Genomic DNA, 23952 nt, shown 5'->3' on the forward strand with positions numbered 1-23952 from the left:
ATCAATATCACTTCCTATTGCAAAATGGGAAGCGGATTTATCAGTTAACTTAGACCAAAACTTCTGGTCTCAGATTTGCTTAAAAACCTTTCATCTAATTAGAAATCCCAGTCTTCAATTAATTCAATACAAAATACTACATAGAGTGCACTATACAGGTCATTGGATGTTCAAGATGGGTTATACGTCTACCAACAACTGCTCACACTGCCAAACCAACTCACCGGACAATTATATCCACGCTCTTTGGTTCTGTCCACCAGTTCTGAAGTTTTGGCGCGAGATATGTGAAGACTTATCAAAGTGTCTGAAATGTAACATTCCAACTTCCCCTTTAGTGTGTTTGTTGGGCAGCTTAGATAATGTCACTACAGATAAGAATATAGCCCATATGGTTTTCACTGGCCTATGCATAGCCAAGAAAAACAGTCCTCATGAACTGGAAAAATAAAAATAATCTTAATTCTAACCAATATAGAAATTATCTATTAGATTGCATTAGTCTCGATACAGGCAGCACGGTGGCACGGTGGTTAGCACTGTTGCCGCACAGCAAGAAGGTCCTGAGTTCAATTCCAACATCAGGCTGGGGTCTTTCTGTGTGGAGTTTGCATGTTCTCCCCGTGTTTGCGTGGGTTCTCTCCGGGTACTCCGGCTTCCTCCCACCGTCCAAAGACATGCAGCTTGTGGGGATAGGTTAATTGAATAATCCAAATTGTCACTAGGTGTGAATGTGCGAGTGAATGTGAGTGTGAATGGTTGTCTGTCCCTGTGTGTTGGCCCTGCGACAGACTGGCGACCTGTCCAGGGTGTACCCCGCCTCTCGCCCTATGACAGTTGGGATAAGCTCCAGCGCCCCCCGCGACCCTGAAAAGGATAAGCGGAAGCGAATGGATAGTCTCGATACAGCCAACACATCAGATCAATCGCTCTGGGCTCCTTTGATCAGCTCCATCACCTAGTGGGGGTGGGGGGTCATAGTTTGGTCCCACCTTTGCAGTTGTGATTGGTGTGGGGGTAGGGACAGGCTTAGGGCGTCGGGGGGTTCCCCAGGAGCAACTTCCTTGGAGGGCTCAACCCGGGGTAGCAGTCATGGCCTATTAGGGGCTCTGTTGCCAATTAGGGGCTCTGTTGGCTCTTAGGTGACGGTTTCCTCGTGGCTGCGTGCAGCGGGGCTAGGGGAGGGTCTGTGCTGACGGACGTGGGTTACTGACCTGGTAGCCTGGCTGCCCCGGGGTGGGTCCGGGACGGACATGGGGTTGTGGGGGTGCTCCGTCTCCGGGCTGGGGCCCTGGCTGGGCCTCGGGGGCTTGGGTCCTGGTTGGTGTGTTGCCGGGGTTATGGGCAGGTGGGTGTATGGGGCCCAGCCCTGGCGCAGGGTCGAGCCACCTGGAGGGGGAGGTTGTTACATCTTGCAGGAGCTCTCCTCTCTTCAGGAACTCATTCTGCAGGAGGGGGAGATACAGGAGAAGTGGAAGAAGATCTCAGCCTGGGCGTCTATTGTCTCGCACAGTCTGGAAGATGAGTGGGTGACGGGGTGGGTGCAGTTTTCTATTTGTTGGGTTTCGGTTGGGCTGTCCCGGGCTCTGTGGGGACGGGCCACACTGCTGTAATGTGCCTGGGCCCCCTTTCCCTGGCGGGTTGCAGAGTATGGGGGTGGCTACTGGGGTCAGCGGGGGAGATGGCCTTGGGGTAAAGGTGTGTCACTGGGGTGCAGGGGAGGCATCCTCCCCCTCTGTCCCCTTCTGGCTTCCTGTGCCTCAATTTTATCTCACAACTTAGACATTCACATTACTCACACTCTCATAACACATACATATAGGATCTTGGGGGTGGGCACGCTACACGGACTCCAAATTACCATCAGGGTGTACTCCTCACCCCTGGCGTCGTTGCCTACCTCTCTTGCATATGAGAGCATGAGGGTGGGAATGGATTTCTGTATCTGTGTGTGTCTGTATGTCTGTGTCCATATGTCCATATGTCCTCAGCTCTTTCAGGGATAGTAGCGCAGCCGCCCCTCTGTTGGTCTTCCTTGGTCTCTTGTGTTCTGAGGGCCTCTGGATATCTGGAGTTTTGATCTCCTCCACACCTGCTTCATGCCCTGGTGGACGGGGCTGTGGCTCCCCACACCCTCCAGCAGATCATTACATGTAGGAACCTTTTAAAAACAAGCGCGTTCATGCTCACAGGTGTACACACGGGTGCTCACACACACAAACTACACCCTTTTTGGCTCCTACCTAAAAGCTCACTGTGCGATGTCAATCTTACGTGCTGCACAATAATGTTTAACACTTAGTATTTACTGTTATATTCCTATAGATCATCATGATGTTATTTATCCCTTGTTAAATGCTTGTTTTCTTTTTTTCTTTCTCAACAGGTGATCCAGGTGATTGATATATGTATTTTTGTCTGCTTATTTTGTTGGTTTTTGTTTTTTGCCCTTTATCCCCGTCCCTCTACTCCGCTGTCCCGTATCTAGCAAGTGAAAATAAAAAATAAAATAAACAATAAAAGGTGAATCAAATAGACCATTACGGCAAGGCCTGGATGGTCTATTTGGTAAAGTAAATCCGTTGGGCATCTTTCTTCGCCTTTAGACAATAATTCTGATGGCAAAAGAGCCAAACGGGACAGGCAAAAAAAAAAGAATTACACAGACTTAATGAAGCTTGATGTGTATTTTATCTATATGTGAGTGAATGTTTAAATATGATTTAAATGTGAACTCTTAATGTTAAGAGTAACAAATGTAGTGTAATGAACTGATTTTAAAGTTTTAAAGGTTAAACTTGTTTTAAATCATGTAAGTCAGGTAGATAGACAGAGATAAGGTGTGAGTGGACATCGGATGATTAAATGTCAACAACTTAAATGCCCAGCTGAGTGTCTCTCTAGGCCTGGCTGTGCTCATCCCTCCTTCAACCTCTCCTCCCCAAGAATAAAAATAAACTTAGAGATTCTTAGTTAGATTAGTAAAGTATAATTTCAATATTTTTTGTGATTTTCATTATTTTATTATGCTATTGTGTTGCTGAATTCCATTAATAAAATTTCCTGCAATTCAAGCCTAAATTGTGGACATTCACTTTTTGACCTTTAGTGAAACAGTGAAAAGTCCAGGATTATTTTTATTAGTGCAAATACCTCTCACAGGTTACCCCGTCTTCCAAGCTACTAAAATAATACCAGAAATAACAAGTGCCATGTTAAATAACAGGTTAACAGGTGAGACTGATGGGCTACTCAGGTTACATCTTATCAGGGTTAGCATGAAAAACACCTGGCTGATTTTGAGGTAGTCAGTACTGGGCGAGTCCCCTCAACCATATCAGTGCCAGAATCCTACATTATCCACTGGGTAAGACTCATAGGATCAAGGATTAGGACTTTTTTTAAAATCAGCGAGCTGAAATCAACATCCTGTATAGGGGTTTTGTGGGCCTACCGATTGACAAGTTGAGTCAATTAAATAACTGAGACTTCCATTTCTGACCTAGAATGGGCAGAGAGAGGGAGGTTAGGATACAGTAAAAGAATCCCAAGTACAACATATCCAAAAAGAAATGTAGAAAAGAGAAACAGTCAGGACTACAGGAAGAAAATAGTGAAGCTTTTGGCTAAGACGAAGGGAAGAGGGAAATCAATGTCCAATAAAAACTGAAAGAAAGAAGAGGGGAGGAGTTGAGAGGATGTGGTGTGGGGATCAGTTATATTACTAATTCTAGTCATAACTCTGCCAGAGCTGGAGCTCTGTGCAGGTCTGTGGAGATGGAAACTCAGGATGGAGCAGAGCTCTGCTTTCCACAACTCTTCAACATCTCCTGCAAGAAACCTACAACTCCTCTGTCTCAAGTTTTGCTCATTTATACTGTTGTGTCCTCAATGTCTCTGCTGACTGTGACTCTCAACCTGCTCGTCATCATTGCAGTCTCCCACTTCAGGCAGAGTTTTATATTTTTTACCTGCTGCTGTGGCTTTACAAGTCTATACCTGATTTGTTATACCTGTTTGAATAGTTTCTTTCTGTTGACTTTTTAAAAAATTATATCTTCCTGTCTTTCTAGGCAGCTCCACACACCCACTAACATCCTGCTCCTTTCTCTGGCTGTCACTGACTTTCTCGTTGGTCTTCTGTTTATGCCTGGAGAGATCCTGCGAAATACAGCGTGTTGGTTTCTTGGTCAGCTCACATGTTCACTGTATAATTATGTATCCTACATCATTGCCTCTGCCTCAGTGGGCAACATGGTGCTGATATCAGTCGACCGCTATGTGGCTATTTGTGACCCTCTGCATTACCCCACCAGAATCACAGAGAGAAGAGTGAAACTCTGCGTCTGTCTGTGTTGGCTCTGCTCTGTTTTCTACAGCTATGTGATTTTAATAGATGATCTAAGTCAACCAGGCAAGCATAAATCTTGCTATGGAAAATGTATAATTTTCATTGAATTCACTGCAGGATTTGTTGACCTTTTTTTATCCTTTATTATTCCACTTACTGTCATTATTGTTCTGTATATGAGAGTGTTTGTGGTGGCTGTGTCTCAGGCCCGTGCCATGCGCTCTCAGGTTACAGCTGTCACACTGCAGCTCTCAGTGACTCTAACAGCAAAGAAATCAGAGTTAAAAGCAGCCAGGACTCTGGGTGTTCTTGTTCTTGTGTTTCTATTATGTTTCTGCTCATATTTCATTATTTCACTTTTTGGAAACGAGTTGCTCAATAGCTCATCTGCATCGATTGTGATCTATCTGTACTATTTTAACTCCTGTCTAAACCCTTTGATTTATGCTATGTTCTACCCCTGGTTTAGAAAAGCTGTGAAACTAATTGTGACTCTACAGATACTGCAGCCTGGCTCCTGTGAGGTCAGCATACTGTAGAAAAAAGAAATCTTTCCTTAATGTACCAAACGATATACCAAATTACTTTCTCTATCAATAATGTACTACATTAATTTTACGACATTTAACAAGTAATATGCCATACATTACATTTCTTGAGTAATAACCCCAACACTGGTTGTCAAATAGTGCTGGTTTCAATTATAGAGGCCTAGAAAAGGGTTAACAACCCACTGGCAACCTCCTGTCACTAGCAACAAAATGTGCATTCTGATACTGTTTGCCGAGTGGTTCCCGGCTATCACTGGGTCAGACTGGTTGAAAACAGTGTCACAAAAACCACGACATGATTGCTTTAATCACCAAAATGTTGCTGTGGCTACTCAGAGGGAAGATTCCAGCTTTTCAAGTTTGCCTTGTTACCAGGCAGCTGCAAACCAGTCTTTAGCCCTGTGTGACTGATGACTCCTGTATGGAGTGTATCTTGAGACCTGGGGTAGAAAGAGACTGCAATGCCCCCCGGGTACCTTTACATCACAGCTAACAGATGCTAAAAAAAGTCTTAATATCCAGCTTTATGTGATTGAAAATTATCAGAGTGTGTGTGTGGGTGTATGTGTGTGCGGTTGAAGCAACACTCTGAAGACACTAATTTGAGAGTCTGACTTACCAAATGTGTGATATAATAAAATAAGTTTCATAAAAGAAATAAATGGTGATTGACAGCAGAGTTTTTAAAAAGTAACAGAAACTCTTTGTAGTGGTACACTACTGTTCCCATAAGGCTGTGTGTGGGGTGAGCTTCCGGGTTACGAGTAAAGTTGGAAAACATCACCCGAACACGCTGCGTCCAGTGTCATCATTTATACGTGGTGTCAGAAGTGCGAACGGCGGTCTCCACAGTTTTTGGGTTTTTTCGAGTACGGTACGGTGCAGTTAACTGCGAGAGAAATTTTCGCATCGGTAACCCAAACAAGACCGGCATGCAGGTGAAGCGCGGTCGAGGCTGTGACCGGCACGTGGGCGCACCTCACATGTCACAGGGAGGAGGGGTTGGCGCACCGGAAAGCTTGGATTCTGAACGCGAGGAAGCCAGTGATCCACACGTCACGATGGCGACCACGGTACAAATAACACCCCCAGAAACATTGGACTTTTCTCATCCTGCTGAATGGCCAAAGTGGATCAGAAGGTTCAAAAGATTTTGCATTGCAACCGCTCTTGATAACAAATCAGACGAGTATCAAGTTAACGCACTCCTGTACGCTATGGGAGATGCTGCTGCTGATGTTTTGGCAGTTTTACCACTGTGCGATGCAGATAAAAAGAAATATGCAACTGTCAAAGAGGCATTTGACAAACATTACGTAGGAAAACACAACGTAATTTTTGAAAGAGCACAGTTTAACTCCAGACGGCAACAGAATGGGGAAAGTACAGAGTCGTTTATCACTGCTGTGCACAAACTTGCAGAAAATTGTGCATTTGGAGCACTCAAAGACGAACTCATAAGGGACAGAATTGTAGTTGGCATAAAAGACAAAAGACTGTCCGAGCTGCTGCAAATGGACTCAGAGTTGACTCTTGCTAAAGCCATTGAGAAAGTTAGGCAGAGGAAAACGGTAAAGAAACAACAATCAATACTTCACAGCAGCGCGGCAGTGGAGAAAACACTGAACATGGAAACAATACGGACAAATACAACACGCGGGAAAACGCAGACGTGGCAGAAGAAAGAACAAAAGCCAATCAAGCAAAGTGGAAAGGAATGTGGCCGCTGTGGTCGCAAGAACAAACACTCATGGAAAGAATGTCCAGCCAAAGAGGTACAGTGTCAAAAATGTCAGAAAAAAGGGCACTTTGCTGCGGTCTGTCGCAGTAGTGAAGCTACAGCGCTACGCGAAGTGACAGAAAATCAGAAAGATACAGACAGCAAGGATTGTGTGTTCTTGGGTGAAGTAGAGACTGGGAGGTCACAGCCCTGGGCGCAAAAGGTCAAGTTAAAAGGGGAAAATGTATATTTTAAACCCGACACAGGGGCGGATGTTACATCTATTCCAGAGGGTTTGTACAGTCCAGACAGGGATGGTAAGCTGCAGAGACCCAGAAAGAAGTTACTAGGGCCGGGCAGTAACCCACTCAATGTTAAAGGCTGCTTCGAGGCACAGCTAGCAGTGAAAGGGCGCAGTGTTTCTCAAGACGTCTACCTTGTGTCAGGTCTAGTACAGCCACTGCTAAGCAGGCCAGCGTGTGAGGCACTGGGTCTTGTGTACAGAGTAAGCACAGTAACGGAATCGGTGACAGATTTCAGAGCAGCATACCCAGATGTTTTTAAAGGTTTAGGCATGCTGAGGGAGCCTTATCACATTGAGATAGAGCAAGGAGCTGTACCAATAGCCCTATCTGCCCCAAGATGCGTTTCTCTTCCCCTCAGAGATGCAGTGTGAAATGAGCTGCACAGAATGGAAGAAATGGGTGTTATCTCCAAAGTCACTGAGCCTACAGAGTGGTGTTCTGGCATGGTAGTGGTCCCCAGACCAGCAGGAAAGCCCCCAGAATATGTGTGGACCTCACACCCCTGAACACAGTAGTCAAAAGAGAAAGACACATCCTACCAGCAGTAGATCAAACACTAGCGATGATGAAAGATGCCAAAGTGTTCACAAAGCTCGACGCCCGGTTTGGATTCTGGCAAATTCCGCTCACGCCAGAGTCAAGGCCACTCACTACCTTCATCACGCCTTTTGGAAGGTTTCAGTTCAACCGCCTTCCTTTGGGCATTGCATCGGCGCCGGAACATTTCCAAAGGCGAATGTCACAGATGCTGGAAGATTTTGAAGGGGTGATTTGTCACGCCAATGATGTGCTTGTATATGGCAAGCACTGTGTGCTCCAAATGTTTCAGAAGGTGGGTCTCACTCTGAATGAGAAGTGTGAGTTTGCTAAAAGTCAAATAATCTTTGTGGGACACAAAGTGTCAGCAAAAGGCATTGAGGCTGATCCCAACAAGATAACAGCAATCCAGCAGCTGCCGTAGCCTCAGAGTGTGGAAGATGTGCGCCGTCTCATGGGCATGGCCAACTATCTTGCCAAGTTTATGCCACAACTAACCACAATCACCACACCATTAAAGGAACTGCTAAAAGACAGAAACGAGTGGATATGGGCGGAGCCACAGGAAACAGCGTTTAGGAGACTAAAAGGGATATTAAGCTCTCCAGAAGTGCTCGCTCAGTACTCCAACTCAGCAGATACACGAGTCGCTGCAGACGCATCGCCATACGGTATCGGGGCTGTTCTCACTCAGAAACAGTCTGACAACTCCTGGCGACTGGTCACATATATCTCAAGAGGTCTCACAGACACAGAGAAATGCTACGCGCAGATAGAAAAGGAGGCGCTCGCTGTAACGTGGGCGTGTGAACGACTGTCATCTTACCTCATGGGCTTACAGTTCACTCTAATCACAGATCACAAACCCCTGGTCCCTCTTCTGAGCACAAGAGGCCTGGACGACCTGCCTCCACGCATCATGAGATTCCGCCTCAGGCTACTGCACTTTACTTTCACCATTGTCCATGTTCCAGGGAAGAACCTCGTCACTGCTGATGCTCTCTCACGAGTACCGCTGGCGGGTCCTCCTTCTGCTGGGGATCTTCAGCTGGAAAAAGAGGTGGAGGTTTTTGTGGACGGTGTAGTTTCCCATCTCCCAGCAACAGATAAAAGGCTGGAGGAGATTAAGTTGGCGCAGGAAATGGATGACCTGTGTAGAAAGGTGGTGTATCAATGTGGGACAGGCTGGCCAGAAAAAGGTAAACTAGATCCAGAGTTAAAGGGGTACTGGCAATACAGAATGGACTTCAATCTAGTCCATGGTCTTCTCATGAAAGGGGAGAGACTTGTGATACCACCTCAAATGAGCGCGGAAGTTTTGTCACGTTTGCATGAAGGCCACCAGGGCGTTTCAAAATGCAGGGCCAGAGCAAAAGAGTCGGTGTGGTGGCCGGGCATCTCAACCCAAATACGTCAAATGGTAGACAGGTGCGAAACATGTCAAAAACATAGGTTACAGTCCCGTGAACCAATGCTGGCAACTCCTGTTCCCGACCGCCCATGGCAAAAAGTCGGCATGGATCTGTTCAAGTGGTCAAAGAAACACTTCCTGCTGATTATTGATTTTTTCTCAAGGTACAATGAGATAGCTGAACTGAGACACACAACTGCAGAAGTCACTATTAATGCTGTAAAAGAAGCCTTTGCAAGACATGGAGTTGCTGAGACTGTGGTATCGGATAATGGGCCGCAATTTTCATCAGAACAGTTCAAGCACTTTGCCAAAGAGTACCAGTTCACACATGAAGCGAGCAGCCCTAGGTACCCCCAAGCCAATGGGGAGGCAGAACGTGCTGTTTGTACTATTAAAGACTTGTGGAAAAAGGACTGTGACTACACCAGAGGACTGCTAGCGTACAGGGCCACCCCACTGGATCATGGGCTCTCACCGGCGCAGTTGCTTATGGGGAGACACCTGCGGACCACGCTGCCACAGCGTGGCAAAGGTCAACGTCTTGCATGCATTATTTTTAGAAGTAGTAAAAATGTTAAATTAGTGGTGCCAAAGTGGGGAGAGTTTAGACGCTCTCCGAGATTACATCGACCGCTGTTTCCAAGATTTAGTCATGAAGAAGGCTCAGAGTGCATCTTCCCCGGCCAAAATTGAGACACCGTCATCGAAGAGATGTCGCCCGGCAGACTCCCCCGGCACAACATTGCCTGCCGGCAAAGACATTGCAAACATCCTGGAGTCAATCGACAAGCGATTGTCCAGTTTTGATGCGAGGCTGTCCCTGGTGGAGATTTTACACCGGGAATTTAAATCTCTGCGAGAATCCCTGGAGTTCAGCCAGCAGCAGGTGGAAACGCTTGCCGCTGAAAATGTCACGCTACGGGAGTTGGTCAAATCTCTTACCGATAACGTGACCCAGCTAAACATAGAAAATAAAAATATAAAAGAGTCCGTTATCGATCTACAAGGCCGTAGTATGCGAGACAACCACGTCCTATTGTGGCCAAATTCGGCCACTTCAAACAAAAGTAACAGGTGAAAAGCCACAGCAGGGAATTAAAAGGAACGGATTTCAGCGTGAACGGCCAGTTGCCCAAAGAGATCCTGGAACGACGCAGGGTTCTCTTCCCAATCCGACGCGGCCTCATCCAGAAAGGCTCCCGCGCTGTCATCGCTGTGGACCGGCTTTTTTTTCTATCTTTCTTACAGTTGTACTGGCGGTTGGCAAACAATTGAAAGGTGCATTACCGCCACCAACTGGTATGACTGTGGACCGGCTGTACGTGGACGGACAGCTTTACCACGACCCCGGCATCACTCCGTGACTGTATTAACTTCACACCAGATAAGAATCCGCTACACCCTTTCCCTATCCACTCACACTAACTTGCATTAACTTAACATTTACATCTGTTTAACTTAGCAGTATCAAATCGCATCTTAAGTGTGTTATCATAGCAGAATTAACACCGTCACTCTCCGTCAACGGTTTGATTGGAAAGTTTCCGGGGATTTTTTTTGTTTGGTGTTTTTTTCCCTTCTCGTTTTTTTTTCTCTCTTTTTCCCCTCTTGTTTTTATGCTGCTCACCTTTGTCCTTGGTTTCTTTCTTTATTTCTTTCACTGCGTCGATCACCTGCTTCCACACTCATCCACAAACAACATCCTTTATTTCGACACATACGCACAGCACGATAACGCACAGTCATGCGCTCAACGGCAGCACATTTACATCAGTCAGACAGCGCACACAGACCTATGGGATACACACACTTAAGCCAAGCGTACTCATATTAGTAAATATGCACACACATAGTCAGACTCAGGGAGCATCTCGCCACACATTTTTTCTCTCTCTCCTTCTCTTTATTTATGAACAAGTGATGTATTTTCTCCACCTGTCTAAGCGACACACACAGCATACACCCCTAGTTATACACAGACATCTATGGGGGCACTGAGGTTTGTTACATGGAATATAAATGGAGCTGGCTCCAGAGAAAAGAGGTTAAAAATATTTAACCAACTCAAAAAACTACAGGCAGATGTTGTCCTTTTACAAGAGACCCACAGACCTCTTAGAGGTTCGAATGAACTTAAAACACCTGAGTTTCCTAATGTGTTCTCAGCTTGTTATAATTCTAGACAAAGGGGAGTAGCAATTCTAATACATAAAAATATTAATTTCACAGTACTCGATACAGTTATAGATCCAAAGGGCAGATTCTTAATCATTAAACTATCTATACGTGATAAAAAGCTATGTATTGTAAGTGTATATGGTCCAAATGTTGATGAACCCTCATACTTTCACAGTTTTTTCAGTGCACTCTCTGAACACTTAGATGGCACACTTGTTCTTGGAGGCGACCTCAACCTTGGACTAAATGAAGAAATCAATAGGCTCAATAGAGCAGGAACTCAGCGCAATTGGCAGTCCACAAATATAATCAAACAGTATATGAGCGACTTAGGTCTTTGCGATGCATGGTGCTCCCTTTCCTTACCAGTAAGGAATATACTTTTTTCTCACATGTTCATCACTCCTACTCTCGTCTGGATTATTTTTTGGTCAGTAGCTCACTGCTGAGTGGCATTTCAGACACTGAGAATCACCCTATAGCTGTCAGCGATCATGCTCCTGTATCTTTAGCACTAATGAACAAGAATAATACTACGCCAAGTAAATACTGGAGATTTAATACATCACTGCTTAAAGATGAAGACTTTATTAAATATTTTAAAAAAGAGTGGACTTCATATTTAGACTATAATGACACTTCCGGAACATAAGCTTCTGTTCGATGGGAAGCAGGGAAAGCTGTGACGAGAGGTAAAATAATTTCTTTCTCATCACATAAAAAGAAAGAAGAAAACAAAAATATTCAGGAATTAGAAAAAAACATCAAATCCCTAGAAGATCCCTACACGTCCCACCAAGATCAGGAAACATTGAACAAAATACGCAAAACAAAACTAGAATTAAATGAGATAATTGATAAAAAAAAACAAAATTCTTAGTACAAAGACTACGCTTACAAAATTATGAACATGGTAATAAATCCGGTCAATTTCTAGCAAACCAGCTAAAAATAAATAAAGAAAAAACAACTATAGGTGCTGTTCAAGATTCATCTGGGAACACAGTATATGACCCGAAACAAATAAACAACATTTTCAGGGATTTCTATAAAAGATTGTATTCAAATAAACCCATCTAAAAGGGAAATTGATCAGTTTTAAGACAACATAACTCTTCCAAAATTATTAGACACTCAAGCATTGGCAGTGGAGTCACCACTGACATCAGGTGAACTCCAGGAAGCTCTGATAAGTATGCCCAATAATAGGCTCCAGGTCCAGACGGCTTTCCTGCAGAATTCTACAAAGAATTCTGGACGATTCTAGCACCAGTTTTTTACAGAACGTTGTTGGGAATCAAAGAAAAGGGCAGAATTCCATCAAATATGAATTCTGCAAACATTAATCTCCTGCTAAAACCAGGCAAAGACCCTGTATATCCCTCAAGCTATTGTCCAATATCCCTTATAAATGTAGACCTTAAAATAATTTGCAAAGCTCTTGCAATGAGACTAGAGAAAATAACCCCCCTCTTAATTCATCCTGACCAAACTGGTTTAATAAAAGGTAGGCACTCATCAACAAATACACGCAGATTACTTAATTTGATAGACTACTCATACAGTAAAAACCTTGAAACTACAATATTTTCTTTAGATGCAGAAAAAGCATTTGACAGAGTTAACTGGAAATTTCTATTTGCAACTTTACACAAATTTGGTTTTGGATCCTCTTTCATTAACTCGTTAAAAATATTATATAACTCCCCAACAGCTTGTGTCAAAACAAATGACCAAAAATCCTCCCAAGCTTGCAGATCTAACTAAATTAAACCATATCCCACTTTTAAAGAAAGTAGAAGGTGATCTGTCTAGGTGGAAATGTTTACCCATATCACTCATGGGAAGGGTTGCCGCTATAAAAATGATGGTCTTACCAAAAATAAATTATTTATTCTCAGTGATCCCAACTAAACTGCCACAAGATTGGTTCAGATCTCTAGATTCATACATGTCCAAGTTCCTTTGGAAAAATAAACCCCCACGTATAAGCTTAAAACCACTACAAAAGACCAAGGATAAAGGAGGATTAGAACTACCTAACTTTCAGTACTACTTCTTAGCCAACAGGCTTCAGTTTATCTCAGGATGGCTAAAACATACCCTCTTAGATGAACCTTGGCTAGATGTAGAAGAAGCACTTTGCAATAATCTAGAGATTTCAGATCTACCATTTATCAGCTCAAACATCCAACGACATGAATGCTTCAAAAGCGTCAACATCAGCTCTTCTCTGACAGCATGGTGGGAGTTTCTAAAATTGACGGAGTCTTCATTAATCCCATGCAAACGTACACCTATCTGGAACAACCCTGACATATTACAAAACAATAATATGATAAAAAAAATTTAGATTGGAGTGGTAAAGGAATCAAATACTTAGAACGTATATTAGAAGGAACAGAATTTATTCCATTTGACAGACTAGTTACACAATATGGGATCAACAAGAAAAGCTTTTTAGAATATCAACAAATTAAATCCATAGTAAAAAAGAAATTCAAACCGGGTCAAGTTGAACTACAAACACGACCAAGTGTGGTTCAATTTCTTACTCTTAAAACCCCCAAATTAATTTCCAAAATTTACAGAATGCTTTCTAAAACAGATAAATCAATATCACTTCCTATTGCAAAATGGGAAGCGGATTTATCAGTAACTTAGACCAAAACTTCTGGTCTGAGATTTGCTTAAAAACTTTTCATCTAATTAGAAATCCCAGTCTTCAATTAATTCAATACAAAATACTACATAGAGTGCACTATACAGGTCATTGGATGTTCAAGATGGGTTATACGTCTACCAACAACTGCTCACACTGCCAAACCAACTCACCGGACAATTATATCCACGCTCTTTGGTTCTGTCCACCAGTTCTGAAGTTTTGGCGCGAGATATGTGAAGACTTATCAAAGTGTCTGAAATGTAACATTCCAACTTCCCCTTTAGTGTGTTTGTTGGGCAGCTTAGATAATGTCACTACAGATAAGAATATAGCCCATATGGTTTTCACTGGCCTATGCATAGCCAAGAAAAACAGTCCTTATGAACTGGAAAAATAAAAATAATCTTAATTCTAACCAATATAGAAATTATCTATTAGATTACATTAGTCTTGATCAATTGCTCTGGGCTCCTTTGATCAGCTCCATCACCTAGTGGAAGTGGGGGGTCATAGTTTGGTCCCACCTTCACAGTTATGATTGTTGTGGGGGTAGGGACAGGCTTAGGGCGTCGGGGGGTTCCCCAGGAGCATCGTCCTTGGAGGGCTCAACCCGGGGTAGCGGTCATGGCCTTTTAAGGACTCTGTTGGCTCTTAGGTGACGGTTTCCTCGTGGCTGCGTGCAGCGGGGCTAGGGGAGGGTCTGTGCTGACGGGCGTGGGTTACTGACCTGGTAGCCTGGCTGCCCCAGGGTGGGTCCGGGACGGACATGGGGTTGTGGGGGTGCTCCGTCTCCGGGCTGGGGCCCTGGCTGGGCCTCGAGGGCTTGTGTCCTGGTTGGTGTGTTGCCGGGGTTGTGGGCGGGTGGGTGTATGGGGGCCCAGCCCTGGCACAGGGTGCCGCCAGTGCATCGAGCCACCTGGGGGGCTCTTCGTTGGTGGGGGAGGTTGTTACATCTTGCAGGAGCTCTCCTCTCTTCAGGAACTCACTCTGCAGGAGGGGGAGATACAGGAGAGGTGGAGGAAGATCTCAGCCTGGACGTCTATTGTCTCATGCAGTCTGGAAGATGAGTGGATGATGGGGTGGGTGCAGTTTTCCCTGTGGTGGGGTCGGGTGGGCTGTCCCGGGCTCTGTGGTGCCGGGCGGCGCTGCTGTACTGGGCCCCGGTCCGGATGGGCCTGGGCCCCCTTTCCCTGGCGGGTTGCAGAGTATTGGGGTGCCTACTGGGGTCAGCGGGGGAACTTGGGGTAAAGGTGTGTCACCAGGGTGCAGGGGAGGCATCCCCCCCCTCTGTCCCCTTCTGGCCACCTGTGCCTCAATTTTATCTCACAACTTAGACATTCACATTACTCACACTCTCATAACACATACATATAGGATCTTGGGGGTGGGCACGCTACACGGACTCCAAATTACCATCAGGGTGTACACCTCACCCCTGGCGTTGTTGCCTACCTCTCAATTTTAAATACACGTAGACATTGAGGGCTATCAGGAGGGGCTATGCGCTTACCTGCTGCTCTCTGGCAGGTAGCTCCATGTCCTCCTGGGTTTTAAATGTACCTTAGAACACACATGCATCAACACTACATATGAGCGGGCGTAGGGAGGTTTGGAGACTTCTCACACCCCCATTCTCTGCGGCCTGCTGGAGCGGGGGGGCTAGAAGGAGGAGTTGGCTGTCCGACTGGGGTCTGGAATAATTAATTAATTAACTAATTAATTCTAAAAAGCGGGAATTTTACTGTTCTGAACTTCTAGAAATTTCTTTCGGAAATAAACATTTACTAAAAAGATGCAATGGTTTTTGAAAAACATTTATTCTGAACTGTGCACCACAATTTCAAAACATTTTCTGAAAGATGTAACAGTGTACATGTTCTCATTTTCATTAGAATTTTGTTTATCAAAAGGTCTGACATAGGTGAGCTGGTAAATGCAAATAACAGCATTCTCATCACTTATTTCTTCAATACATTATGCATGTCCTGGCCCATCCCCTGGCCCATCCCCTACCTCCACGGATTTCCTTCTCACGGACTTCCCTCCCGAGCTCCCACGGTCCCGCTCTAATCCCTCCCATGGTCACGATTTTGGCTTCCTCGCGTCATTGTTTCCCCGGGTTTTTTAGTTCCTCGTTTTGCTACTTTGGTTTTCCCGGGTCGCCTTTGGTTGTTATAATAAAGTGTCATTTTCTGCTAGCGCTTGAGTCTGCGTTTGGATCCTTTTGTACACGCACGCCGCGGCGCATGACACCGCTGGGGGTTTTTTTCTCCCTCTTTCTTTCTCTGTTTTCTTTTTCTCATTCAAGTCTGTCCCATATCTAGCAAGTGAAAATAAAAAATAAAATAAACAATAAAAGGTGAATCAAATAGACCATTACGGCAAGGCCTGGATGGTCTATTTGGTAAAGTAAATCCGTTGGGCATCTTTCTTCACCTTTAGACAATAATTCTGATGGCAAAAGAGCATAAAAAAAAAACACAAACTGAATGAATCTTGATGTGATTTTTATCTATATGTGAGTGAATGTTTAAATATGATCTAAATGTGAACTCTTAATATTAAGAGTAACAAATGTAGTGTAATGAACTGATTTAAGGGTTAACCCTATTTGTCATAGACTACATTGCAGGAACCACTGATATTGTTTTAACCTTTATTGCTCCAGTTACTGTCATCATAGTTCTGTATATGAGAGTATTTGTGGTGGCTGTGTCTCAGGCCCGTGCCATGCGCTCTCAGGTTACAGCTGTCACACTGCAGCTCTCAGTGACTCTAACAGCAAAGAAATCAGAGTTAAAAGCAGCCAGGACACTGGGTGTTCTTGTTCTTGTGTTTCTAATATGTCTCTGTCCTCATTATTGTATTTTTCTTTTTTGGAGGAAAGGTGCTTAATAGCTCATCTGCAACTATTGTGATCTATCTGTATTATTTTAACTCCTGTCTAAATCCTTTGATTTATGCTATGTTCTACCCCTGGTTTAGAAAAGCTGTGAAACTAATTGTCACACTACAGATACTGCAGCCTGGCTCCTGTGAGGTCAGCATACTGTAGAAGAAAGAAATAACCTTTAAAAATATGTTTATGGGCAAAACTAAACAAGCAGAAGATAAAATCTTTTCTGTCGCTTTAAGAGAACTTATAATTTATAAGAGAAATGATAGAGATTGCAAATTATCACTCACTATATTAATAAAAGGGCAAGGTACTACAGCTTTCTGAAAAATCCACATTCCTTTATTAGACAAGTTGCAAAATGCCTTGGCTTATCTTAGAACCATATTGTAGGCTGTATATTTGATATATTAATAACAAATTAAAATGTAATATTTTAATTGTTATATAAATTGCATTACATTTGAGTTGTACAGTATAATATTAACCTAGTTTTATTGAGAATCAAAAGTTGCACTGAATTCAAAATAGGCCCCAAACTACAAGTTTCTATTTATAATTACTGTAAAGTACTAAAAATACTCTCAGTTTTGCCCAAGTTTAGTTGAATACAACTAAACTGACATGGGCAAGTGTATGAAAGCATCAGGAGGATTTGAACTGTAAACTGAAACAGAGCTGCAGACACCGAGACAGAGCATAAACATGTCATATTCTGAAATCACTGCCCACTGGTGAGCAAAACAGTTAGCCCTAAAACTTAAAACCAACATGACAAAAACCTTGATGTTCTTAGATGATTCAAAATTGCCCCATTTCACAAAAAACTGGTACAATTTTAAAGCTGTAGGGTATACTAATTAAAACAGTTTAAAGGTAGGGAATTAAAAATAGGTTTCACATGTGGGCATCCAAGTATAACATACAAATTAGTTAGTATAATAAACAATTATGTATAGTGTTTATGATTTAGTTTTATCTGTCTTTGTCTATTTGAGAATTATAGTGGTTTAAATGTTGTGGAGGGTATGGAAGCACAAGCACCACTTGCTGAAATGCAGTTCAAAACAATGTTTTACAGATCGTTCTAGACACTCACTGTTGTGCCTCTCTTCTTACCTTCTTCAATCCGAATTTTCACATTTATGCGTCACAATGAATGTTCTAGAAGAAGCTCTTATAGCACATAAATAATATGATCAGATTTTTCCATCCATTATTAATCATGAATTGAAATCTGTGAGGAAATACAAGATATAAAGGAATTTAACACCATGCTTTGTAAATCTCCAAAAGTTGATTCTGTTCATCTGGACGTAGCGTTTACAGTGGGAGAAACGTTTCGTCACTCATCCAAGTGACTTCTTCAGTCTCAGCTGACTGCAGGTTTCCCCAATCTTATAAACAGTACATTTGCATAATGACTGAAATCAGCCCACTGAAGGAACAATGGGCTGGGAGGTCAGTTCCTTCATCATAATTGTGCAGATTCTCATGACCATTGACCAACAACCACTGATCAAAGCCCACTGATTAAGTTGGGGAATGGCTGCAATCACAGCGTTGTACGATGGTGAAAGATGTACCTTTAGGCCCACTCCTCGATTCAGAGATGGTCTTTCCCTTTTCACCTAAATGGCCTCCTTGACTCAAACCAACATTCCTCTCTGTCCAAGATGTGTACATCCTCATCATTGAAAGAGTGTCCACTGGCCTGTAGGTGTAAGTAGACTGCAGACTACTGGCCTGACGAGGTAGCTCTTCTGTGCTGTGCCATCCGCTTCGCAGGACGTTGTTTGGTTTCCCCAATGTATAGTCCTGGCAATCCTCCTGGCACTTAACAGCGTACACTATGTCCCTCTGTTTGTGTCGGGATCCCAATCCTTGGGCTGGATTAATTTTTGGCGCAGTGTGTTTTGGGGTTTAAAAACCACAGAGACACTGTGTTTAGAAAAAATGCATCTCAACTGTTCTGATACTCCTGACACATATGGGATCACTACAGGTTTTAGGCAGCAGTTGTCCTTCTCTCTGGGATCGGCTGGAAAAGAGAGCTCCAGGGTAACTTCAGAATCAACTTTTGGAGATTTACATACCTGGATGATTGGACCTGGGCCACGTAGACTGAACGCTGAGTCCTCAGGAGGATGCAGCCTATGAATTTGGACACCCCACTGGAATCAAAAGAAAAAACATACTCCAAGCACCAAAACCAGCATGGACTATTAAACTACCCTGAACACAATTAATTAATAACAATTAACCACTGATCTCTGTGCTCTCCACTGTTTTTAAACATGCAATGTGTTAATATACAAAAACATACAAAAGTCTTCAGCTCTAAGCTATTTCAATAAAACCCCACAAATAATGGTAGCCACACGCATGTAAGGACCTCAGACCAGCAGCCTGAAATCCACACTGACATAGAAACAGCCTGGCGATCTGTTAACTGAAGCAAAGCATAAATATATTAGATGAACAAGTTACTTTGGAGTGACTATCTTTCCCAGTTTACTCTACTCTTTTTGTAGGCTGTCTCCATAATAGGGTCCCACCCTAACAGGTATCATGAGAAGAGTTGGGAGGGGCCACTATGACGATCTAACTGGAGTGAACCATAAAGCCTTCTCCTACATGTCAAAAAGTTCAAACACACCACTGCTCTGCACCAAGCTCCAAGTTCAAACAAAATACCCCCTACTTTCTTCTACCTGTGCTAGTAAAGAGAAAAGAAGAACCCAACCCTGCCTAAAAGGGGCGTTACTAAGACTCAAGTTTCACCTCTCAAAATGTTTTTTGCATTGGTGTCCTGTCAATCGCCTGGTAACCATACTCATTGTGAAACAAGACCTTATCCCAAAGGCTCTGAGGGAGTACTAATTGCTGTATTGGCGCACCACCATCTGGCTGCAAATTAAGGCATCTGGAAGAAGGGTACCAGAAAGCAAGCTGTCAATATGTGCCATTGAGGCAGATGACTGACAATAGCAGGAGAGAGGATCCATATTACCATTGACCCAACCTGGATGATATTTAATTAAAAGGTTAAAGGAGGATATTTGAGCAGCTCAGCATTGTTTCAAAGCTTCAAGGTTTGCTGTGGTCTGAAAGCTATAGGGATCGTTAACTTTGTGAAGACCACATTTGTGAACCAGCATATACCCTCTGAACTTTTCGCCCATTGTAAAGTTAGGAACTCAAGTTTCCTGGAGCTGTAATTTGACATTTTGCATTCAGTGGGCTTTAATCGTCAACTAGCATAAGCTATAGAATGTACCCTATCATCTGAATACTGCTGTAAAAGCGGGGCACCCAAACAACAGTAACGAACATCAACCTTCAAAATGAAGGGTTGTGAAACATTGGCATAAGCTAAAACTAGTACTAATACTACTAAGGATGCAAAGGGATAGCAATCACTTTACTCTCCAAAAGCTGTTAAATATGTGCCTTGACTTCTTTTTTTCTTTCAGTAAACTGAGTTGACAAGGAGGTTCCTTCACACATAGCTCTGCACAAAACAAGTCATTGCAGAGCTATGACTTATCTTCCCCTCTGATGTTGATGGGATCAAAGGATGTGCCTCTGGATAAATAATGTTTAAAAATGTTAAAACAAAGAAATCCTTGACCAAATCCTTGAAATTCCTTTCTTGGGGCACTGCTGTTATCTCCTGTTTGCTGCCATCCATGGCTGTTGGTGGCTGTAGGTCAGGTCAGCCACTAATCTGAAGGTCGGTGGTTCGATCCTAGGCTGCCTCCTGGCAGCATGCCAAATATCCTTGGGCAAGATACTAACCCCATGTTTGCCTACTGGTGGTGGTCAGAGGGCCCTAACAGGGGCCCTCGCCTCTGTCAGTGTGCCCCAGGGCAGCTGTGGCTACAATGTAGCTTGCCCTCGCCTGTGTGTGAATGGGTGAATGACTGAATGTAGTGTGAAGTGCTTTGGGGTCCTTAGGGACTAGAAAAGCGCTATACAAATACAAGCCATTTACCATTTGTTACTGAAACTTTTTTTGCAGTGGATCTAACATGTGTAGATTCGCATTCCACAAATAAACTTTCATGATGTGAAAATGTCATTAAACTGTTGATCAGAGGAAAATTACTTAAAAAGTTTTAGGATGTTAAAACTTACAACATCTAGCTAGCTTGTAATGTTATGTTGTTGCATAGCCATTTCTTGTCATCTGTCCAGGGATGGGGGGTTGCATGATGATAACTTAATTGCGACAATAAAGAGATTAAATTAAGTTTGAACCTGGAGGATTTATTTTGTTAAAACACTAACTACAGTTCAGGAGTGATGATTAAGTTGAGGGGGAAAAGGATGAGATGGATATGAGCAGGCAAGAGTAGAAATGGAAGAGGTGGATGAACAAGATGGAAAAGAAAAAACTATGAAAGGATAAATATAAAACTTTTAAATGGTCAAATACCGTTTGAAACAGATACTTTAAGTAACATAATTGTTATACTGTTATACTATTTATGCAATGCCTATTGTTTTTTTTCTCGGGTACTTATATCTGAAACAACAAGAAAGTGATTAAAAAAAAGACTTGCTTTCTGTCTATGATGATTGCTGCAGCCAACCATGCACAAGAATGTAGGTATTGTGAGGGGAAAAATAAATAGTGGCAATTTCTATGTAAACTACCAAATATCTCGTCCAATATGATGGGAAGCTCTTGAACGACATCCTCATGACATCACATGCCAAACTCCAAGAAAGAGGGATGAGGACAGGCAGACAGTGAGATAGATATGGTTATCATCAAAAATTAATTAACATATTGGCACAAGGGAAGGGAAGAGGGGCATCAGTATCCAACAGACACTGAGAGAATGATAAGGGGAGGAGTTTAAAGAAGGTGTGGGGATATTACTAATTCTGGTCACAATGCTGCAGCTCTCTGCAGGTCTGTGAAGATGGATACCCAGGGCAGAGCAGATCTCTGCTTTCCACAACTCTTCAACACCTCCTGCAAGAAGCCTACAACTCCTCTATCACAAGTTTTGCTCTTTCACATTCTGATGCCATCAATGTCTCTGCTAACTGTGACTCTCAACCTGCTCGTCATCATTGCAGTCTCCCACTTCAGGCAGAGTTTCACTTTTTTTACCTGCTGCTGTGGCCTTACAAGTCTATACCTGATTTGTTATACCTGTTTGAATAGTTTCTTTCTGTTGATTTTTTAAAATTATATCTTCCTGTCTTTCTAGGCAGCTCCACACACCCACTAACATCTTGCTCCTTTCTCTGGCTGTCACTGACTTTCTCGTTGGTCTTCTGTTTATGCCTGGAGAGATCCTGCGAAATACAGCGTGTTGGTTTCTTGGTCAGCTCATATGTTCTCTGTATAATTATGTATCCTACATCATTGCCTCTGCCTCAGTGGGCAACATGGTGCTGATATCAGTGGACCGCTATGTGGCTATTTGCGACCCTCTGCATTACCCCACCAGAATCACAGAGAGAAGAGTGAAACTCTGTGTCTGTCTGTGTTGGCTCTCCTCGGTTTTCTACTGCTATATGATTGTAAGAGATGATCTAAGTCAACCAGGAAAGCATAATTCTTGCTTTGGAGAATGTATAATTTTTGTTGAATTTATTGCAGAATTTGTTGACCTTTTTTTATCCTTTATTATTCCACTTACTGTCATTGTATTTCTGTATATGAGAGTATTTGTGGTGGCTGTGTCTCAGGCCCGTGCCATGCGCTCTCAGGTTACAGCTGTCACACTGCAGCTCTCAGTGACTCTAACAGCAAAGAAATCAGAGTTAAAAGCAGCCAGGACACTGGGTGTTCTTGTTCTTGTGTTTCTAATATGTTTCTGCCCATATTACATTGTTTCGCTTTGTGGAGACGAGTTTCTCAATAGTGCCTCTGCATCTATTGTATTCTATTTCTTTCTTTTAAACTCATGTCTAAACCCTTTGATTTATGCTATGTTCTACCCCTGGTTTAGAAAAGCTGTGAAACTAATTATGACTCAACAGATACTGCAGCCTGGCTCCTGTGAAGTCAGCATACTGTAAAAGGAAGAAATCTGTTCTAAAAAGATAACCATAATCAAAACTAAGTTTAAATTCGGTTCTGGATTTAACAGGGAGAAAATGAAGAGAAGTCAGTATGGGAGAAATATACTCTCTCTTTCTAGTCCCTGTCAGTACTCTTGCTGCAGCATTTTGGATTGACTGAAGGCTTTTCAGGGAGTTTTTTTAGGACATCCTGATAATAATGAATTACAGTAGTCCAGTCTATAAGTAATAAATGCATGAACTAGTTTTTAAGCATCACTCTGAGACAGGATATTTCTAATTTTAGAGATACATTACTCCCTCGGCACATCACGTTTCCCCTTTTGCAGGCTCATCATTGGTTTCTCTTATATTTTTTACAAAATAATTTGGTTTATTCTTTTAATTATTTTTGCAGAATAAAAGCCTAAAAAAATTATTAACAATATAAATTCCATTGTATACACACTATCCCACATAGCAGACAGGTCTGGTCCAGATCTGGTCTCAAACCAGCACTGCTGGCTGACTTCTGGCATGGTAAGTGGTATGTCATCCAGATATGGGCCAGGTCTGGCAATGATGGCACTGTTTATGTTTATGCCATTTCTGACCCAATTATGGTTTGGTTTATGTGGCCCAGGCTCATAGAAAACAGGTCTTCCCCGGATCCGGCATCAACCTGGCACTTCTGACTGACTGGCAGGGTGTATGTCAACCAGATGTGGGCCAGGTGTGGCAATGATGTCACTATTTATGTTCCTGTTTTCCTATTTTAGTACTCAGTTTAGAGAAAGTGTGTGATTCGGTGAATGTGGCATGTTGTATAGAGCACTTTGAGTAATTTGGGAGAGTTGAAGAGCGCTATATAAGAATCCGTCCATTCCCTGTCTGAACAGAGTTTCGTCATGTTACTTTTGGACTATTATGTTCCAGCACATGTTGTTATTACATGGCTTGATTAAAGTACACATTAGGCTGACATATGGGGACAGAGCTGAAACTGTTCTGGGCCAACACAGAGACAGCAGTGTGTCTGCAACTGGCCTTGTGCTGGCCCATGTGTGGATTACCTCTAGCAAACCAGATCTGGGCCACCAAAGGGCCATCATTCTTTGCGATATGTGGGCCATGTGTAAGCACATTGTGTGGGCCAGATCCGGGCCATACCAATTTTGCTTTGTGGGATGTCTTACCAGCTCTTTTCAGTTTTTCAAAGGTCAATTTTATATTTAATATTCAATTTATTTCTCCTTTATTTATGCTCCTAAGATTAAAATTCTACTTGTCTAGCTAAGATAACCTGGG

The 23952-nt window shown here is 43.0% G+C and overlaps 2 protein-coding genes and 1 long non-coding RNA gene across 5 annotated transcripts in view; 2 read left to right on the forward strand and 1 right to left on the reverse strand.

The window, feature by feature from the left end:
* Positions 1 to 1905: 1905 nt before the first annotated feature.
* Positions 1906 to 23952, reverse strand: part of LOC146500233 (uncharacterized) — a 262037-nt gene continuing 239990 nt past the window's right edge. Inside the window, exon 3 of the long non-coding RNA XR_014869840.1 lies at positions 1906 to 1945. This is a non-coding gene — a long non-coding RNA (uncharacterized LOC146500233). The remainder of the gene's footprint in view (positions 1946 to 23952) is intronic.
* LOC146500234 (trace amine-associated receptor 13c-like) lies at positions 3377 to 5304 on the forward strand. The gene is made up of 2 exons (XM_085135801.1): positions 3377 to 4034; positions 4074 to 5304. Exons 1-2 carry the CDS (start codon positions 3778 to 3780, stop codon positions 4888 to 4890), a joined length of 1074 nt encoding a protein of 357 aa, XP_084991927.1. The 5' UTR covers positions 3377 to 3777; the 3' UTR covers positions 4891 to 5304.
* Positions 21374 to 22995, forward strand: LOC146500235 (trace amine-associated receptor 13c-like). 3 transcript variants are annotated; one of them, XM_085135799.1, is made up of 2 exons: positions 21374 to 21808; positions 21846 to 22995. In XM_085135799.1, exons 1-2 carry the CDS (start codon positions 21552 to 21554, stop codon positions 22660 to 22662), a joined length of 1074 nt encoding a protein of 357 aa, XP_084991925.1. In that variant the 5' UTR covers positions 21374 to 21551; the 3' UTR covers positions 22663 to 22995. The 3 variants fall into 3 exon arrangements, with proteins under 3 accessions (XP_084991925.1, XP_084991923.1, XP_084991924.1); XM_085135797.1 differs by having other exon boundaries at positions 21374 to 21724; XM_085135798.1 differs by having other exon boundaries at positions 21374 to 21628.

This window comes from Neolamprologus multifasciatus, chromosome 16 (genome assembly GCF_963576455.1).
Source record: "Neolamprologus multifasciatus chromosome 16, fNeoMul1.2, whole genome shotgun sequence".
Classification (NCBI taxonomy): domain Eukaryota; kingdom Metazoa; phylum Chordata; class Actinopteri; order Cichliformes; family Cichlidae; genus Neolamprologus; species Neolamprologus multifasciatus.